Source organism: Enhydra lutris, unplaced genomic scaffold (assembly GCF_002288905.1).
Source record: "Enhydra lutris kenyoni isolate GAN:26980312 unplaced genomic scaffold, ASM228890v2 scaffoldscaffold122, whole genome shotgun sequence".
NCBI lineage: Eukaryota > Metazoa > Chordata > Mammalia > Carnivora > Mustelidae > Enhydra > Enhydra lutris.
In genome coordinates, this window is record NW_019154206.1 from 552,366 (window position 1) to 570,706 (window position 18,341).

At 57.6% G+C, this 18,341-nt stretch overlaps 2 protein-coding genes across 6 annotated transcripts in view; both read left to right on the forward strand.

The window, feature by feature from the left end:
- The window catches only part of LOC111139855 (zinc finger and SCAN domain-containing protein 22-like), a 135,779-nt gene extending 127,897 nt beyond the window's left edge, over window positions 1-7,882 (forward strand). Inside the window, exons 1-4 of one of the 2 annotated variants that reach the window (XM_022492271.1) lie at window positions 880-1,240; window positions 2,743-2,869; window positions 3,193-3,309; window positions 3,824-7,882. In XM_022492271.1, the coding sequence (XP_022347979.1) occupies window positions 1,208-1,240; window positions 2,743-2,869; window positions 3,193-3,309; window positions 3,824-5,259 (1,713 nt within the window). In that variant the 5' untranslated portion in view covers window positions 880-1,207 and the 3' untranslated portion in view covers window positions 5,260-7,882. Of the gene's footprint in view, window positions 1-879; window positions 1,241-2,742; window positions 2,870-3,192; window positions 3,310-3,823 lie in introns of those variants that run through there. The other variant, XM_022492270.1, reaches the window with a different exon arrangement.
- Window positions 7,883-9,165: 1,283 nt separating this feature from the next.
- On the forward strand, window positions 9,166-15,282 carry LOC111139869 (zinc finger protein 446). 4 transcript variants are annotated; one of them, XM_022492295.1, is made up of 7 exons: window positions 9,166-9,261; window positions 10,581-10,961; window positions 11,038-11,239; window positions 11,505-11,599; window positions 13,478-13,562; window positions 13,787-13,879; window positions 14,020-15,282. In XM_022492295.1, exons 2-7 carry the CDS (start codon window positions 10,620-10,622, stop codon window positions 14,538-14,540), a joined length of 1,338 nt encoding a protein of 445 aa, XP_022348003.1. In that variant the 5' UTR covers window positions 9,166-9,261; window positions 10,581-10,619; the 3' UTR covers window positions 14,541-15,282. The 4 variants fall into 4 exon arrangements, with proteins under 4 accessions (XP_022348003.1, XP_022348000.1, XP_022348002.1 ...); XM_022492292.1 differs by lacking the exon at window positions 9,166-9,261 and having other exon boundaries at window positions 9,469-10,961; XM_022492294.1 differs by lacking the exon at window positions 9,166-9,261 and having other exon boundaries at window positions 9,469-10,961; window positions 13,790-13,883; window positions 14,036-15,282.
- The last annotated feature ends 3,059 nt before the right edge of the window (window positions 15,283-18,341 follow it).

An 18,341-nucleotide genomic window follows, 5' to 3' on the forward strand; every position in this document is an offset into this window, starting at 1 on the left:
CCTCTATGCCTACTTGTAATCTCTGTCTGTCAAATAAATGAATAAATCTTAAAAAAAAACCCCAAAAAACAAAAAACGAATATTCCAAAATTTATGGGCTCTCTTGCATTTCCAGGATTTACATTCCAAAGATAGTTATGGCTGAGACAGATGCATGTATAAGGAGGGAGAAAGAGAGTAAGGAAGACAGAAAGAATGAATGAGCTTGACGAAGATGAATTCCCTATCTCCTTACCAAAGTGGGCAACAAGGCGCTGGGTAACGTTACTGTACCACGTCTGTCTGTCTGTATGCATGCATGCGTGCCTGTATGTATGGAAGTAATTGAGGCCGGGGGCTTGCACCCCTTGGTGCATGGGCTGCAAAACTGGTGTTAACCCTTCACAGGCCACAGAGAGGCCAAACGAAGCACAGGCCTCCAGAGGTGAACCTGGGGTCGCATTCCCGGGCTCGCTGCCCCAGCGCCACCCCTTCTGGCCCGCCCCTCCCACTGGGCTTTGTCCTTAAAGCCCCGGGCTGGGGTCGCCTCCTGGCACCTCAGCGGTTCCCGCTTCCGCGCGTGCAGCGTTTAGCCTCGGGTCGCTCGGGTGCCGTCACGGGTCCCAGGACGCAGACTAGCCACCCAACGCGCGCGGGCCGGCGGAAGCGGGGGCACGCCTGCGGGACTCCATTTCCCAGCGTGCTGCGCGGAGATCCGAAAGAGCGACGCCAGTCTGGCTGCAGAGCGGGCGGGAACTACGCTTCCCAGAAGGCGGCGCGCGTGCGTCCGCAGCGCACATTGGGCCAATGAGGGCTTGCGGGGGCTGGACTTCCGGCGTCCGGGGACTGTCACTTTGCAGCGGGGCGCGGGGCCACACCGGTGTTGGGGACCCGAGCGCGGCGGGCACAGGCGGGGTTCCAGAAGGCGTGGAGACCCGAGGCGAGGGCGGCGACGAGGGCGTGAGCGGAGGGCGGTTGGGCGCATGGCTTGGGCGCCGGCGGCCGTCGCGCCCCCCGAACCTCGGTTTCTCCGGGTGTAGCCTGGGCCGCCCCGCGGGGCTGTGGGGCGGTGGCCCGCGTCACGTGTTCTCCGACCCCCGGGCGGCAGGGGAGGCGGCGTCCTGGGCTCCGGGGCGTCTGTGCTCTGGACGGACGGGGAGACTGAGGCCCGGAATCAGGACGTTCTATTCGTCCGTCGCTTTCTACGCGTCCCCAAGTGCAAGCTCTGATGGCGACCGCGGCTCTGACAGACCCGGCGCAGGTGAGTCGAGGAGGCGTCGGACTCCCTCCCCCACCCCCCAACCACCCGCCTAGGTCGCTCCTAGAGGGACCCGAGTCCCGACTCAGGGAGGGGCCCCATCGGGACGTTTTGTCTCCCGTCTCGGTTCGTCCCAGGCCCCGGTGTTCAGGCCGGGGGCGGGGGGGCGTGCACGTGTGAGATCCCCCGTCCTGGCGGCCAAGGGGGTGAGGGTGGAAGGAAGTTGCAGGCGGAGGGCGCCGCACGTGCAAAAGCCGGGAGGGGAGACTGAGCCTGGGTGCTCCCGGAGCTGGGCTTCTGAAGTGAGCCCCGGACAGAAATGGTAGGCCGAGGAGCTGGCGTCGGGGGCCATGGAGGGTTCGACGGAGACCGGACATGCTTCAAGTTAGGGCTTTTAAAGTGTCGCCGCGTGTGCTTGGCGGAGAAAAGACGCAGACCGGGGTGGCCGCGCGCGCCGGGAGCAGGCAGTGCCACAGTAGGTGGCCCGAGTCGCCGCTTGCGGCGCACTGGGCCGGTGGAGATGGGAAACGTGGTGGGTTCGGGATAGATCCGATGTCTCAGGTGCGGAGGGGGAGCGAGTGGCCCCAGCGGAGCACAGTCCCAGGGTTTTTGGCCTGAACACCCGGAAGAATAGAACTGCTGTATCAGAAACAGGAATCTGAGGGAAAAGCAGGCTTAAGAGTATGTCCCAGAGCAGAGGTATCATCACGTGGACCCGAAACTGCAGATGTCCAAGGACACGGTCCTGATATTCCGAGCCAAGGCAGGGCCTGGGAATCCCATTTAGGAGGAAGGAATCTCGTGGACTCAGCCAGGGATGGGTAGCTCTCCAGGGAGATGAAGACATGTCGGTAGCCTCTGGGGTTCTGGGAGGAAGTCTGGCAAGTGGCTGAAGGCAGGGGTTTTGGCCAAGGAAATGGAGGGGTGGGGTGTGCGTAGTTATGGAGGGAGGAGGAAACTGACTTCCTGTGTGGCCACTGGATCCCTGGGCCCCCTCCTATAGTGACCGGAGGGGATCAGGCAGTCAGTCCTCAAGCTGGAGGAGCAGCTTTGGGATGTCAGGCACGTTCTGCAGAAGATGGCATCCCTCCAGGCATGGGCGTGTCCCGGCAGGTCCATAGCTGGGACTTGTACAATCGCTAGTTACAAGAAGAGCTAAGGGCATGTCTGGGAGGGTCAGTTTGTGCAAAGGCTGGAGCACAAGGGGCACCTGGGCCTGCCTTTGGGGTGGCAGCCATCTGAATGCCGTGAGCTTGCTCTGGCTGCCTTGTGTAAGTGACCAGTGTGGAGGCCGAGAAAGCATCTATGCTAGACAGGTAGGGTTTAGGGGAGAGGAGGGAAGTTTAATCGGCACAGTTGCAGAGCCCGGGGGAGGAGGGGGTCAGGGCGAGGAAGGTAAGCCTCTGAGGGACATGGGAAAGGTAGCCATTGGGCCAGGGAGGTGGGTCCTGGGTCATAGAACCATAGCTTAGATTGTGTCCATCTTCCCCTGCCCACTGTTGTAGGGCCTGATGGCCTTTGAGGATGTGGCCGTGTACTTCTCCCAGGAGGAGTGGGAGCTCCTGGACGCAGCCCAGAAGGCCTTGTACTGCCACGTGATGCTAGAGAACTTCGCACTTGTGGCCTCACTAGGTAAGGCCCTGGGTTTCCCACGGGAAGCTCAGCTGTTGCCAGCACTAACCCCGCATCTCCCGTTGGCCTACAAGCAGCCTCACACCTGCTGGCCAAATGTCCCTGTCCCACTGTGGCACCTCTGTGTCCAGGCTCTGCCCCTTTCATCTGCTACTGCCAACCCGGTTCTCCTCACGGGAACCAATGCTCTTTTCCTGTGAGTCCTGCCCTGTGGTGTGGTTTTCTTCATTGACCAGATGACACCATCTGTGTCCCATAAAGTCCTGGCTCCTATTACCCGTTGTGCCGGGCCTGGCCCTTCACTTGCTTGTCTTTTCTCACAGGACTCTCTGCCTCACGACCACGGGTGGTCATTCAGCTTGAGCGTGGTGAGGAGCCCTGGGTTCTCAGTGGGACAGTTGTGACACCAGTCAGGAATGCTCCTAGGAAGCCCAGCCCTGGTGAGTGGGGACTCGGAGAGTGTGAACTTGGGCCCACCAATGGCCAGGCTTCTGTCTCCCTTTCCCTGCCTTCCTGGACACTCTCATCTCCTGCCTCCCACCTGACTCCCTCCTGTTCTCCTTCTATCATCAGCCCCTCTTGGAGGCTCTGGTCTTGGCTTGCCCATTAAAGGGGAGCTCCCAGAGCAGCCCATTCTAGGCACCGGGGCGCAGCCTTTCCCAGGATGTTCCTGGTCCTGCTCTCATGGAGTTGACCATGCCAGGGGAGAGGCCTGGGGAAATGAGTTTGTGAGTAAAGCCTGTAGCATCAGGTAGCCATTAGTGTAAGGAGGAAAAGCAAGCTTGAGGAGTTCCTGGGGCCAGAGGGAATGACATAGACTGGTGTCTGGCTACTGCTCTTCTCCCCACCTTGCACACCTAATCCTTAGCATCCCCTTTGCCTGAACACTAGGCCTGGCCCAGTAATCCCCTCTTGGCCAGGGTGACCCAGGATCTGCCATTTCTGTGCCTTTAGGTTCCCGTCATCTGGCATACGACAGGGTTGTTCCAGCAGAAGCAGAGCTGCCAGGGTCCTTCCATGATGGCTCCCCTCCAGCATCTACAAGGGTCCTCCCCTTCACTGGCATCTGTGAGCACGGGAAGAGCCTGGAGGGCTGGCAGGGCATTTCCCCCTCTCAGGAGAAAAAACCCACAGGGGTGTCTGTAATCTATTGGGAACAGCTCCTGCTAGGTCCTGGCAGTGGGGAGGCCAGTGTCAGTCTGCGCCTGACCTCCCCACTGAGGCCAGCTGAGGACTGCCCACCTAGGGAGAAGGCCCTTGTGACCCGCCCCATGCCAGGCAAGCAGCTAAGGGCATGTGGGCGGGAGGCCTCTCGGAGAGGTTTCTCCAAAATTCCAGAATTTGAGGCTGGTCTCACCTCTGGGGAAGGAGGAAAGAGTCTGGCTAGCCACAAGTCTCATGGACACCCTGCTGCCCAGGAGCCCCCAGCCTGGGATCAGCTGGGCAAGGCCCTCCACATGGGCCCTGGCCTCCTCCCCGGGGAGAAGCCCTTCGAATGCAGGGCGTGCAACAAGGTGTTCGTGAAGAGCTCCGACCTGCTCAAGCACCTGCGCACGCACACTGGGGAGCGGCCCTACGAGTGTGCGCAGTGTGGCAAGGCCTTCAGCCAGACCTCACACCTGACGCAGCACCAGCGCATCCACAGTGGGGAGACGCCATACGCATGCCCGGTCTGCGGCAAGGCCTTCCGGCACAGCTCCTCGCTGGTGAGGCACCAGCGCATACACACCGCCGAGAAGTCCTTCCGCTGCGGCGAGTGTGGCAAGGCCTTCAGCCACGGCTCCAACCTCAGCCAGCACCGCAAGATCCACGCAGGCGGGCGGCCGTACGCATGCGCCCAGTGTGGCCGCCGTTTCTGCCGCAACTCACACCTGATTCAGCACGAGCGCACGCACACGGGGGAGAAGCCTTACACCTGTGCCCTTTGTGGGGCTGCCTTCAGCCAGGGTTCTTCTCTCTTCAAGCACCAGCGTGTGCACACGGGCGAGAAGCCCTTCGCCTGTGCACAGTGCGGCCGCGCCTTCAGTCATAGCTCTAACCTCACGCAGCATCAGCTGCTGCACACGGGCGAGCGGCCCTTCCGCTGCGGGGACTGCGGGAAGGCTTTCGCCAAGGGCGCGGTGTTGCTCAGCCACCGACGCATCCACACGGGCGAGAAGCCTTTCGTGTGCTCGCACTGTGGCCGCGCCTTCCGCGAGCGCCCGGCCCTCTTCCACCACCAGAGGATCCACACAGGAGAGAAACCTGTGCGGAGACCCCGGCGTGGGGCAGGCCTCTGCCCCCAGGCCAGGCCTTCTTCAGTGGCCTCATCAGAGGGCTCACTGGGGAGGGAAGCGGGGCCCACTCCTGCCTCCGGTCCAGCCGCAGTCTCGAAGCCTGCTGAAGCCTGAGTTCACAGCTCCAGCCTTCCCTGGCTTGTCGTAACACAGCTGTGTTCCCTCCATATCCACATTTTGGAGGAGACCGTATGTGCACTGTGGTTCCGTCTGCACGTGTGACGATGTTTGCCATTTCAGCCACAGCTCACTCCAGCCCTAAGTGGTCAGGCTGCAGAAATATCAGGGGGATTGTCCCCCCATTCGGATGCTGGGACTTCAGTAGGGCAGAGACTTGGGAGTCAGAGTGCCGTTTCATGCCATTATGACTGTGGGTGCTCAGGTGAGGCAGGGGAGTGCTGGAATGCTGGGGAAGCAGCCCTCGACATTTCCCCTGCCCATGCACAAACTGGCCACCAGGCCAACCCTCAGGATGGTCCTCCAAGGCCCCCTTCCTCCAGATCTCCTGGAAGTGGACCCAGTGGACAGGAGCTCATTTCGGGGTCTGGGGTTGACTTTGGGTCTAGGTCCTATCTTCCACCTCTGGAACAAAGAACACAAGAGAGAGAGAGAGAGATTCAGGCCTCCAGAGGGAATTTGCAGCATCCTGAAGGCAGGATCTTGATAAGCGCCAACACGTGCCAGTTTCCAGGCCTGTGAGGCTACACTCATAGTACCTATACTACACTGAGGAGTACCTGCCTTCAGGTACCACCAGGTACCACCAGGCTACTGTGGCTGGTATCCCCACCTTACAGATGAGGAAACTGAGGCAGAGAGAGGGGATGAGTTGTACATAGCAGAGCCAGCACTTGAATCCAGGCCACAGGCCCAGTATCCAGACAGCTCACCACTCTGCCCCCATGCTCTGGCACCCGTGCTCTGGTCTGCTGGTGTGAGAGCTGGGTGATGTCAGGCCTGGTTGTGTGCACATGGCAGTCTCCTAGTGGGTGGGGCAAGTAGAGGTGGCAGTTCCCTGGGTGGGCAGAGGAAGACAGACATCAAGGTGGTGGCTCTTGAGCCACGCTCTTTTATTCAGTTTCTCACGGCAGCCTCAGCAATGGCCATGTCCCGTTGTTACCAAAGCACCGCTACAGGACCCTTTATGTCCCCACTGCCCTAACAAGAGGGGATTACAACAACAGGTTTGGAAGAGACCAGACGGGACTACTTGTTTCTGCAGGGTCTGGTGGGCAAGTGCCCACCTGTTCACTTCCTGAGTTGGAAAGAGGATTTGCTGTCACCTAAGGCCATGTGTGTGTGCACCCTCCCATCCTGGGACACTGAGTTGGATGGGTGGGGTGGGGCCCAGGTTTCTCCCTGTGGCCCTCAGCAGACCAGGGCCCATCCTCACCTCAGTCCTCAAACCCAGGGGTGGTAGTGGTCTCTTTACTTGGGAACAGAAAAGACCCAAAATTGAAGTTGAATGGACGCACATTGTGTAAATCCTTGCAGGGCACTGTGGAAGTCCACAGCCTCAGCCTCCCCTCCCAGCCTCCAGGTCCTGGGTCAGAGGGTTTAACATCACAGTCCAGAGAGGCTTCCTGATAAAAATTTGTCAAACGTGTGCACGGTAACAGTCTGATGCCTGTTTCACCTTAGCAGACTGCATACATGCCATCACTGTGTGTTGTGACAGAGCTGCAGACACTTGGCTTTGACCACGTCATTCTGAGAGTGAAAGGGTAGGTATGTAGCCTGTCTGAGGTCCACTGGGTATCTGTGATACCTGTTACTCCCTTGGTAGCCAGAGGTGTGGGGTCAGCCCAGGAGATCTAGTAGGGAGGATAGCATGGGGTGGCCCCAAACAGGACTTCTATCTCGATATGAGTCTTTGTGGATCCAGGCCAGGGAGTCTAGGCTGGGGTCACCAATAGTGGCCAGAAATACTGACTCCAGTTTGGTGGATCGTCTAGTCCCACCATCTCCAAGACTTGGCAGCTATGTGTCATATACTATGACCACACATATTGTCCTCTCATACTCACTTGTCTCCTCCCAGCATTGCCAGACCTTTTATTCTATAACCTCACAACTCCTGCAGAGAGAGGATTCTTGCTGAACCCACTCCTAAAGACCCTTAGATGCAGGTCCTCTGTGGCAACTCCTGGGTACCCCACAGGCCTCTGAGCCACTGTTCACCCCTCCTGGACTCATCCTTTCTCCTCTGATCTGGTATACACTCTGGCCTCATCCCCATCTTCCTTTAGAATCGCATCATGAGAGTGCCATTCTCAGTCTGCACAGCTGTGAAATGCAGACAATCCCCCACTTTCTTGGGAGCCCATGGGATTCAGAGGCAAAGGCAACTGTCAAGCAGCACGTGACTCAAGTCATATGCAACCTTTTCTGCATCTTGGACTGGAGCTCCTGGAGCTCTCATGACCCCTTGAGCTGGGTCTGATGTCCTGAGCCATCTCCCCACCAATCTCCTCCCCACTTCATTGAGGTCCTTCCCACCTGTGTGCTTGGCCCCTGCTATGTCTCACTTCCTCTACCCTTCTCAAACCCGCCCCTCCCAGTGCGTAGGAATGGTCAGTGGCCCACACTGGGGCCTTAGGGGAACAGTGACCATGATTATCTGCCTTCCCCCATATCTTGAGCCTTACACTGCCCTCCACTAAACTTCTGTGGTCATGCTGAGCCTTGTCCTGTCAGGCTAGTCTTTTTCTTTCTCTCTCCCTCTCCCTCTCCCACTTCCTTCCTTCCTTCCTTCCTTCCTTCCTTCCTTCCTTCCTTCCTTCCTTCCTTCCTTCCTCCCCCCGCCCCTTTCCTTTCCTTTTCTTCTTTTCTCTTTTCTTTTCTAGACTAGTCCTTAATCCTGAATAGGCTGAGTGTAACAGTGCCCTTGAGCTCTCTGGGGCAAGGTAGTGGTGTGAACACATGCATTTCACTTGGTTCAGAAACTCACTGGAGCTACAGAGATGAGAGTATTTAAAAATATGAACCCACAAGAACGAGGATGGTGAAACTAGAAGCAATGGCATTGTGGAACTAGAACCAGATGTGGGATCTATCTCTGATTTAGAGAAAGCTAAATATTGATTTGGCCCTGGGGGAAGTGGGCAGAGGTTCCACCAGGCTTATAGTGCAGAACTCCAGAAGGCCTGTAAAGCAGCAGCCCCCTGGGAGAAGGGACCTAAAGCAAAGGTGACTGGGGGACAGCTACTAAAGCTATTAGAGCACTAGCTCTCCCCATGGTGGAAGAGACATTTCTGGGGAATCCATACAGTTCCAGAGAAACAATCTAAGTCCCCCATCCCCACCCAAAACAGCTCAGTCTGATGACGCGTGGAAGAATTGACAGGCCCCACCCATGCAGATGCTCAGAGCATCCCGTGTGTATGACCACTGCTCTTCACTGAGTGCTAGCAGCTAGGGATTACTAGGTATCCCAAGAAATCAAAACAGGCATATGCAATTTAGGACCGAATACTTGATTTCTGGAAGCAAAGCACCCCTTCCCACAGTGTGGTTCTTGGCTACTGAGATAAACTGAAGGTACTCTTACTCGTTTTGGTACCCCATGTAAAAGGTTAGCGGCGTCCCATAAGCTGGACAAAAACCTTCGTCCCTCACTTCGCTGTACTGACATCTGAAGACGTGTCTGAGACTCTGAGAGTATAAATCATGGGACAGTATCTTCTGTAAATATGTGTCCACCCTGGTCCTTGTTCTCGATGTCCGCAGGGCACCCAGCAGCGGTCGAATAAGGACCCCAGCACCATCCCCGCTGGAGTCCTTCCCGGGGTTGGCGGAGAAAGTCCACAGATAAGGTCGGCCCCTGCTTCCTCCGGGAACCACCTGGAGGCGAGTCTGCACTGTTCCCGCAGTCACTTCCGGCTTCCCGGGAGGACCCGGCGACGCTCTGGCCGTTGCCTTGGAAACAGGGAGGGGGCGGGTGTCCTCTAGCGGTCACCAAGAGGACTGCTCCGCGAATACAACGTGGCCTAGGTGGGGCGCTAGCTCGGGACGGCCGTGAGGTCACGCTCCTCCCACCCCCCTCGCTTGCCAATAGGCGCCGGAGCCACTGTGCGCACGCGCAGGAGTCTAACGTACCGTCCGTCGCGGCCGTTGGTGAGTCCAGGGCTCGGATGCAAAGGAAGAGCGGCCGCCAGAGCGGGGAGGGAGCCCCCACAGTCTGCGACTCTTCGCATTTCTCTGAGAGGAACAGAGCTCTTCTCAGTTGTGAGAGGCCTTTGGCAATGAGCATCCGCTGGCGGAGGCCGCGCCGGTCCTCGCTTGCTGAGTCTCACGGGAAACGTAGTCCGAAGGGGGGGGGGCGGGACCTGCCGAGCAGGCGCGTGGTTGGCCGGGGCGGGGTCGCCATGGCAACGCGCGGGGGCGGTGGGCGGAGCCCCTCCACAGAGGCGGCTTTCTGGCGCCCGCGCCGCGGCGGAGGTGAGCGCGGGCGGGGCCTGGCGGGCCGCGGCTCTTTGCATCCCGGGGGCACCCGGCGGTGCCGCTCTGCCCGCACTTCGGAGCGCCCGCCTACCGCCCGACGCGCCCCCCCGCGCCCTACCTCCCACCTCGGCCTGGGCCCTTCCTCCCACCCGGAACGGCGTTCCCCCTCCTCCGGCAGGACCTCTTCTTACCCCTCCCTTTTGGGGACCGTTCTCCGGGGGGTCAGGCCTGGTCTAGCTGGTCTGACGGGTCCCCCAGGTGGCCTTAGTTCATCCCAGACCCTCTTGACGGCCGGGACACAGTGTCCGCTGAGGACCCCACGCACCTCGTAGCTTTGCTTTGTTGTGATTGTCACACGCTTGCTTCGGGCGACGCGAGCTGTTCCCAGTCCCCTGGGGTCAGCGAGCGCGGTGTGTTGGAGTCCACACAGCCTCTGGCTCGCCCCGTGACGCAGACGTCCCTCCTCCTTCTAGCTGGCCCCGCAGGGGGCCCACTTCCGTCAACATGTCCCCATGTCCCGGAGATCTGGAGATCGTGGGGACACACACTCCGCCACAGCCCAGCACGGCCCTGTGTCCTGCTGAGGCCTCTTCCCACCGTCACTGCTCCCCCTCACCAGGGGTGATGGCCTCACCCAGTCCCTGGCTGCCTGCCCCTCCTCCTCCTCCTGCCTGTCACTTTACTCGGCTTCTGAGTGAGACCCTGGAAGACCGCAGTGACTCCTTTCGCCTCCTCTTCATCGTCTCCTGCAGTTTCCTGGAAGCTCCATTGGACAACTTGCCTCCAGAGCGTCCAACCGCAAGGCTTCATTCTGCCTTCAGTTCCCTCGGCAGCCAGCTCCTGTGACCCCTCCCTCCACCGAGCCTTCCCAGCCTCTTGCATCCCTGGGCCACAGCCCTTCCTCAACCAGCCTCAGCCCCCTGGGCTGGGCCTGTCCGCCCTACCCTCGCCATGGCCTCTTAGCCCGCACCCTGACCCCTCCTTTCCTGCAGGTCTCTCTTGTTGGCTACAAGAAGACACCCAATACAACAATGCCATCCCCACTGGGCCCCCCACGCCTGCCCTCTGTGGACGCCGTGGCCATCCTGGAGGAGCCTGAGGCAGCACGCCTGCGCTTCCGAGGATTCTGCTACCAGGAGGTGGCAGGTCCCCGTGAGGCCCTGGCCCGGCTTCGAGAGCTGTGCCGCCAGTGGCTGCGGCCGGAGGCATGCTCCAAGGAGCAGATGTTGGAGCTGCTGGTGCTGGAGCAGTTTCTGAGCACACTGCCCCCCGAGATCCAGGCCTGGGTGCGGGGCCAGCGGCCAGGCAGCCCTGAGGAGGCTGTAGCCCTGGTCGAGGGCCTGCAGCATGACCCTGGGCAGCTGCTGGGCTGGGTGAGTGTGGCCAGCATTGGCTTCTCTGAGGGACAGAGCCACACGAGAGCCCTTGTGACATTCCTTTTCCCCTCAGATCACAGCCCGTGTCCTGAAGCAAGTGGTGTTCCCAGCAGCACAGAAGACAGAGGAGTCCCTGGGGAGATCCCACCCTTCAGGGACAGTGGAGCTTCTCGGGGCCACCTCTCGGGAGGGATCCCAGGACACCCAGACGGAGAGGTCTGCCCAGCTTAGCTGCAGTGTGAAGGAGGAGCCAGATGCTGATGGGCAGGAGATGGGTGAGAGTGGGAGCTGCACAAGGTCTGGGGGGCTCCTGAAAGGAAGGTGAATATCCCCAGATGGGATGAGGACTCGGGAAGGACTGCAGAGCTGGGTCCCCAGGAGGCAGGAGGAAAGGACTGGCAGGCTGCCTGCCATGTGACTGGCACACATAGTAGCCTCCTGGCTCCTGGCAGAGGAAGGCCAAGGCTGCAGCACCAACACCAGGTCACCTGCCATGGCTCACATGACCGGCCCCTAACCCTCATCTGCCTCATTTCCTAGCATCTTCCAATCCCCCAAATCCAGCCCAGTGCTATGAGGGGCACCCTGGACACCGGGAACCAGCCTCCACATCCTTCCACCCACCCAGGATTCAGGTAAGCAGCCCCAGGTGGAAGGTACAGGCACCCAGAAGGAGGACTGTGTCCTTGGTGGCCACTCTGCCCTGCCAGTTTTTCAGGCTTCTTGGCTAGCAGCTTTTGTGCTCTTTGCTGCCCAGAAATGGAGTTGGTATCAGGGTCCCTTCTGCAGATCCTCAGGGACAGGGACAGGCTGGTGGTCTCTCTAAAATTGGGAAAAATTTGGGCCTTAGGCCACAGAATCTGGTTTAGAGCGACTGACACTGGTAAGGGTTGGTTTCTTCATTTACAGAGGAATCAGGGATTTTGAAGCCCTTAGCATTTTTTTTTTAAGTAAGTTTTTTGTTGTTTTGTTTTTGTTTTATATTTTTATTTATTTATTTGACAGAGAGAGAGAGACAGCGAGAGAGGGAACAGGAACAGGAGGAGTGGGAAAGGGAGAAGCAGGCTTAGCTTCCTGCTGAGCAGGGAGCCCGATGCAGGTCTCGATCCCATGACTCTGGGATCTTGACTTGAGCTGAAGGCAGACGCTTAACGACCCAGCCACCTAGGCACCCCAACACCTAGCAGTCTTAAACTGGTACTTGGGGACTTGAACCCTCATGGGCACGTGGGGAGGGGTCAAGATGGTGAACCTTGGCAAGAAAGCCTGAGCACCACACAACAGTTTGGCCTTCCCTTTTGGTTTCCCCTCCCCCTCCACAGAACAGGTGGCCTTCCTCTAGGAAATAACCTGCAGCCACCTCTTTCCTGGGGCTTTCTTTGAAGGCCGGCCAGCCAGCCCTGGGCTGCGGCCAGCTGGGTGTGGAAGTCCCACGGAGGCCCCGGCTACCTGGAGTGTTTGGTTGCTTGGTTCCTGAGTGTGAACAGCAGGGGTCCTGTCCTTTCCCAGCAGCTTTGCTCCTAAGCCACTCCACTGGGGAGCGTTCCCAGTGGAAGAGCTGGTTGAGATGTGCTTGGAGGCTGAAAAGTTCCTCAGGCTCTCTCCACAGTCTGATGGCACAGTGCCCGACAGCTGGGCGGGCAGGCCACACCCTCCAGAGCCGCTGCGCTCCAGCCAGCAGCATTCTGGCTGTGGCTTCGTGGGGCTGCCTCCTCCCTGTCCCTGGACCTGCAGGCATTTGCCTGGCAGGATTACTTTTCCCACCCCAGCAAAGCCCCAGATGATGGATTTGGGGAGGCAAGGAGAGCAGAAGCCAGGGGCAGGGAGCGCATGCCCTGGTAAAACCCACAAGGGTCCACCACAGGGTGGTGCTTCAACCACCAGAGTTCACCCTTTGGCAGCAGGCGGGACCCAGCCCACCACCCCACCCACACACCCACTCTGAGCGTGGAGACGCTTGGCTGCACTTCCTGACGCGAGTTCTCCTGCACTAAACCTCCCCAAAGCTAGGTCCCCACATCCAGGAATGCTGACAGCCCTCAGCAGCTCCCCCAAGGAGGATCTCTGTTACTTTTGTAATCAGAGGCTTGGGGAGAGGTGGCTGGATTCCCTTGGGTCCCCAGGCCTTTTGTTCTCAATGCAGCACACTGTTCAAGGCAAGGAGGTGGGGACAGTCATATCTGTGCCCACGTCAGCTTCTCCCAGAACCCATTAAGGGGTTCTCAGCTTTACTCTCTCTGGCTAGAATATGGAATGGGGCTTCTGAGAGGAACAGGTGCTAGCAGCATCCCCCCAGTGAGCTGAAGGACAGCTCCTCTCTGCCCTATTTCCCAACCTTCACACACCCTTTTCAGCTTCACCCTTAGCGAGCAAAAGAGCCTTAGGTAGCCTGCCCGCTACTTCAGATAATGAGTAAGGTCATGACCAGGGGACACGGGCAGGGTGGGCACTGCAGGCGAGCCAGAGGTTGGAGGGTGGACAGGTACCAAGGGTGATGGGCCATATCCCCACAGGAGGAGTGGGGGCTACTGGACCCGTCACAGAAGGAACTGTACTGGGACGCAATGCTGGAGAAGTATGGCACGGTGGTCTCCCTGGGTGAGGACCAGCCATCACCCCTCCTTCAGTGTCTGCATAGCTCTAACCACAGGGTACTCTGCCCAGTCCTGTCCTGTGCATGTCTCCCAGCGCTTACCTGAGTTCCTGCTCATTACCTGAGGGCACCCTGTCACCCACCAGGGCCCCCACCCCCGCCCCTAATATGTAAGAGCCCCTCACCCACCCCCATGCTATGACTGCTACCTGACTGCCCCTCACCCCAGCAGGGATACCAGCCCCCCAGCCAGAGGCACGGGTGGAGTTGGAGCCTGGGGCACTGCGTACGGGGACAGAGGGTCGAAGAAGCCTCCACCCGGGTGAGTTCTTCTCCATGTGACCCGAACCACCTGTTCTCTGCTGGGGTGGGAGCTTGTCCACCCCCACACACCTGACGGGAGAGGGTGGGCCAATGTCAAGGGTACTGGGCTACTGGGACTGCCACCCCTCCTTCCCCCAGGAGATGAAAGTGAGAGCCACTGCGAGGGTCCACCCCAGTGCCCAGAGGCCCAGCCACCCCAGGGCCCGGGATCTGTCACCTGGGAGGGCCCGTCTGGGGCCTCTGTGTCTGCCAGGGCAATGCTGGGAGCAGGGCTGGAGGCTGGTGCCCCGCGAAGGAAGCCTTATACCTGTGAGCTGTGTGGCCGAGGCTTTGACTGGAAATCAGTCTTCGTCATCCACCACCGGACCCATGCGGATGGGCAGGGTCCACAGGCCCTGGGCATCGGGGGTGCTCAGAAGCTGCCTCCGGGTTCCCGGGAGCCGGGCACACCCCGGCCCCCCCGGCGCATGCTCCCAGGCCCTCGGAGCTATGCGTGTGAGGACTGTGGGCGCAGCTTCAGCTGGAAGTCGCAGCTGGTCATCCACCGCAAGGGCCACGTGGGCCAGCGGCGCCACCTCTGTGGGGACTGTGGCCGTGGCTTTGACTGGAAGTCCCAGCTGGTCATCCATAGGAAGAGCCACCGACCCGAAGCCCCATGAAGGGCCCGAGGTGTCCTCATCCTGCGGGCTTGGGAGCTTCCAGGGCCTGGACACAGTTCCCGGCGCTCTGGTTCCAGCTTTCCCCGGGGCTGCTCAGCCTCTGGGATTCTTGGGGGCAGCAGAGGACACTGGTGAATCAGAGTTCCCAGGAGGTTCCCCTGCCCCAGTTCAGTCTCCCCAAAACAGCCACCTGGGCGTAAGTGGAAAGAAACTGCTCCTCCTTCCACCATCCCGTGAGGCCCGAGTTAGAGTCAGCTGCCCAAGCCTGGTGACTTCCTGGCTCTGAGACCCCAGCTTTGACCCAATGCAGGCTGACAGGCCAAGGACTCTCCCTACCCCTGGGACCTCAGTGGCCCCAGGTGGCTGCTCAGAAACTGCCCCTTTCCACCCTTCCTGAAGCTTCCGGGCCCGATGTCTCGGTGTAGAAGATGCAGATGGCCCAGGAGAATATGCCTTGCCTCTGTTTGCAGGCAGATGGAAAACTAGTGCCCGTCCACGTTTGAGATTTTTTAGAAATTTCACTTTCATAATGGAAAGTTTCTGCATAAGAATCCTGATCTCTGCTTTCCACGGGTCAGAATATTGGCAGTGCCACTGAATGACTAAGCCACCCAGGCTTAGTCGCCCCACGTGAACCCTTTTAAAGCATGGAGTTTTCTCTGGCTCGTGACAGGAAAGAAAGTCCAAAGGACTCGAAGCATGGGGCACCTGGGTGGCTCAATCAGTTAAGCATCTGCCTTAGGCTCTGGTCATGATCCCAGGGTGCTGGGATGGAGTCCTGCATTGGGCTCCCTGCTCAGTGGAGTCTGCTTCTCCCTCTGCCACTCTCCACCTTGCCCCCCCTCACCACCATCTCAAATAAATAAAATAAAATCTTAAAAAAAAAAAAAATCGAAGCCTGAGAAGGATTTGATTCACCACTGCTGGCTTGTAAGATAGAGGGAGTCCCACTGTGACCTCTGGAAGTTCAGAACAAACCCTGGCTGACAGCTGGCAAAGAAATAGAGACCTCAGTCCTACCACAAGGCTTTGCAGTCTGCCAACAACTTGAATGGGTGTGGAAGTAGATAACTCCCAGGTCTTCAGATAAGAGCCTCCCCAGCCAATGTATTTCAGCTTTGTGATACTCTGAGCAGACAACCCAGCCAGTGCCTCCCAGACTTCTGACCTGCAGAACGGTGAGCTAATCAATGGATGTTGTTTTAAGCCACTAAATTTGTGGCAATTTTTTAAGTAGCACACAGAAAATGTAATGCAATCACGTATTGTTAACGGGTGCTCCTCGTGGCTAAAATACAAAACTGGCCTGCATCCAGGGATGAATGGGGTATGGAATAAAATAGTGATAGTGTTTTTCAATAAAAGTATTAATAAGAATTGAAAAAACAAATAATGACTTTGGAAAACTTGCCTGTATGTACTACAGCTGAACCTATGTATACTCTTACTCAGCAATTCCACTCCTGGCTATGCACCCCACAAATGAATTCTTGTTTTGGCTCAGGTCATGATCTCAGGGTTGTGAGGTCAAGCCCCGAGTCTGGCTCCATGCCCAGCACAGAGTCTGCTTGTCCTTCTCCCTCCTCCCGCTCACCCCATCTCTCTGTCTCTCATGCAAATAAATACAATCTTTAAAAAAATATATATGAATGCTTATGAGCACCAAAAGACAGCTATAGAAACAGAGCAACTATCTGTGAAAGCAAAAAGATCAGAAAACAGGGGCGCCTGGGTGGCTCAGTGGGTTAAACCTCTGCCTTCGGCTCGGGTCATGATCTCAGGGTCCTGGGATCGAGTCCCGCATCGGGCTCTCTACTCAGCAGGGAGCCTGCTTCCCTTCCTCTCTCTCTGCCTGCCTCTCTGCCTACTTGTGATCTCTCTCCCTCTGTCAAATATATAAATAAAATCTTAAAAAAAAAAAAAGATCAGAAAACAGCCCAAGCCCACTGCAGTTACCAGTGTATCGCCTCTCTGCTTCATACCAGTGCCCGTCCGCTGTGGTGGGCTGGGCCCTGCAGCCAGTCTTCCTCCACAGTCAGCACGTTGTTGAGCTTGGTCAGTCGTAGAGGGCACTGAAGGGAACCACAAGTTGTTTCTCTTCTTCCTGCCACCACAGCAGTGGTACATGTGGAGACTCTGCCCAAAGCAGGCCTCCCTTTGGCAAGCTCAGAGCCTTGGCCTGGCCCAGTCGCCACCTCACCACAGCCCTCCTGATACAGATACCATGCACCCCAAGGTACCCTGCTAGCAAGCGGCTTCCCAGTGCCTCTCCCAGCAGATACCTTAATGCCGTAGGCCTTGTACCTGCAGTGGCACCTTAAGTCATCTGCACGCCCGCTATCGCTTTGGCCCACCACATCGAGGTGTTATCGGCTTGGCTTGGGCAACCCAGAGAATCTCTCTGCCTCCTGGTGTGTTGCAAACACATCTTCCCCCACATTGAACTCCAACCTTGAGGAGGGCTCCCACTCGAAAATTTATTCTTACATTGGGCATTCTCTCAGCTGAAGAATTTTAAGAGTTAGTTCTCTGTTATAGTTAATAACTGTATAACTTATTTTTAAGATTTTATTTGTTAGAGAGCACACAAGCAGGGGGAGCAGCAGGCAGAGGGAGAAGCAGGCTCCCCGCTGAGCAGGGAGCCTGATGTGGGACTTGATCCCAGGATCCTGGGATCATGACCAGAGCCAAAGGCAGATGCTTAACTGACTGAGCCACCCAGGCATCCTTATAGTTAATTTAAAAAAAAAATTAATTCTAAATCTTCTTGGCTGAGCACGAAGTTAGATGCGGGGCTCCATCTCACAGCCCCAAGATCATGACCTGAGCTAATATCAAGAGCCAGATGCTCAACTGTCTGAGCCACGCATGTGCCCCTATAGTTAATAGCTTTACGTATCAAATCTACCCAGTTCAAATTACTGTACGGCTTCTGCCTCCAGCCTGGGCACTCACTGGTACATCCACTGGCAGCAGCGTGGACACTTACACCAGCTGTGCATGTGCTGAAGTACCGTGCCCACAGCGATGCCCACAAACAGGTGACTGCTACATCAGTGCCGCTGACTCAGACACAAATGGAAGGGAGGGACAGAGCTTGGCACCATCTTTTAGGGAAGCAGGGGCTTTCCTGGGGTCTGCACAGGCCACAGCCTCCTCCCACAATGGCAGATGCCTAAGGGTAGAACCCTCTCCTAATGGCACATGGGTGCTCAAGGAGGCAGTGCATTCACAGTAGACCTGTGTTTTCCCGGGTCTTGGCAATACCAACGCTATCTGAACAAGTGTCTGGCCATATGTATGTGCTCCATCCTGCTTCCCACTCAGTGAAGGCCACACCCATCCTGTCCCCACCCCCTGCAGTGTCGTCAGCTATGCCTGTCCCCTTCCCCAGCACTAAACACACCCTGCAGATCTCCCTTCCTCCCACATCCACATTTAGGCAGCACCTAAAGCCCTTGACATGGGGTGGATTGCACTTCCCAGGGGTTCAGTGCCCTGAAATTCATATCTGTATTTATCCTAATTTCCAAGGAAGCATTTTTGGTTCTTGAGACATTGAGGACTATACTTCCCAAGGCTTTGGCACTCACTTTTCCTTGGCCCACAGACTATGTAGTTGGGTAATGATCAACTAACGTTTAAAGCCCCCGAGATAGTGTGTACTACACTTTTCTGAAACCAGCAAAAACATGATCCTGCTTACAGTACACACAGTGCCCAGTGGGCTCTTTTGGCCCCTAGGACATTGATTTCATCTTCCAGAGGGCTTGATCTGCTCCACACCCCTCCCCACAGGAC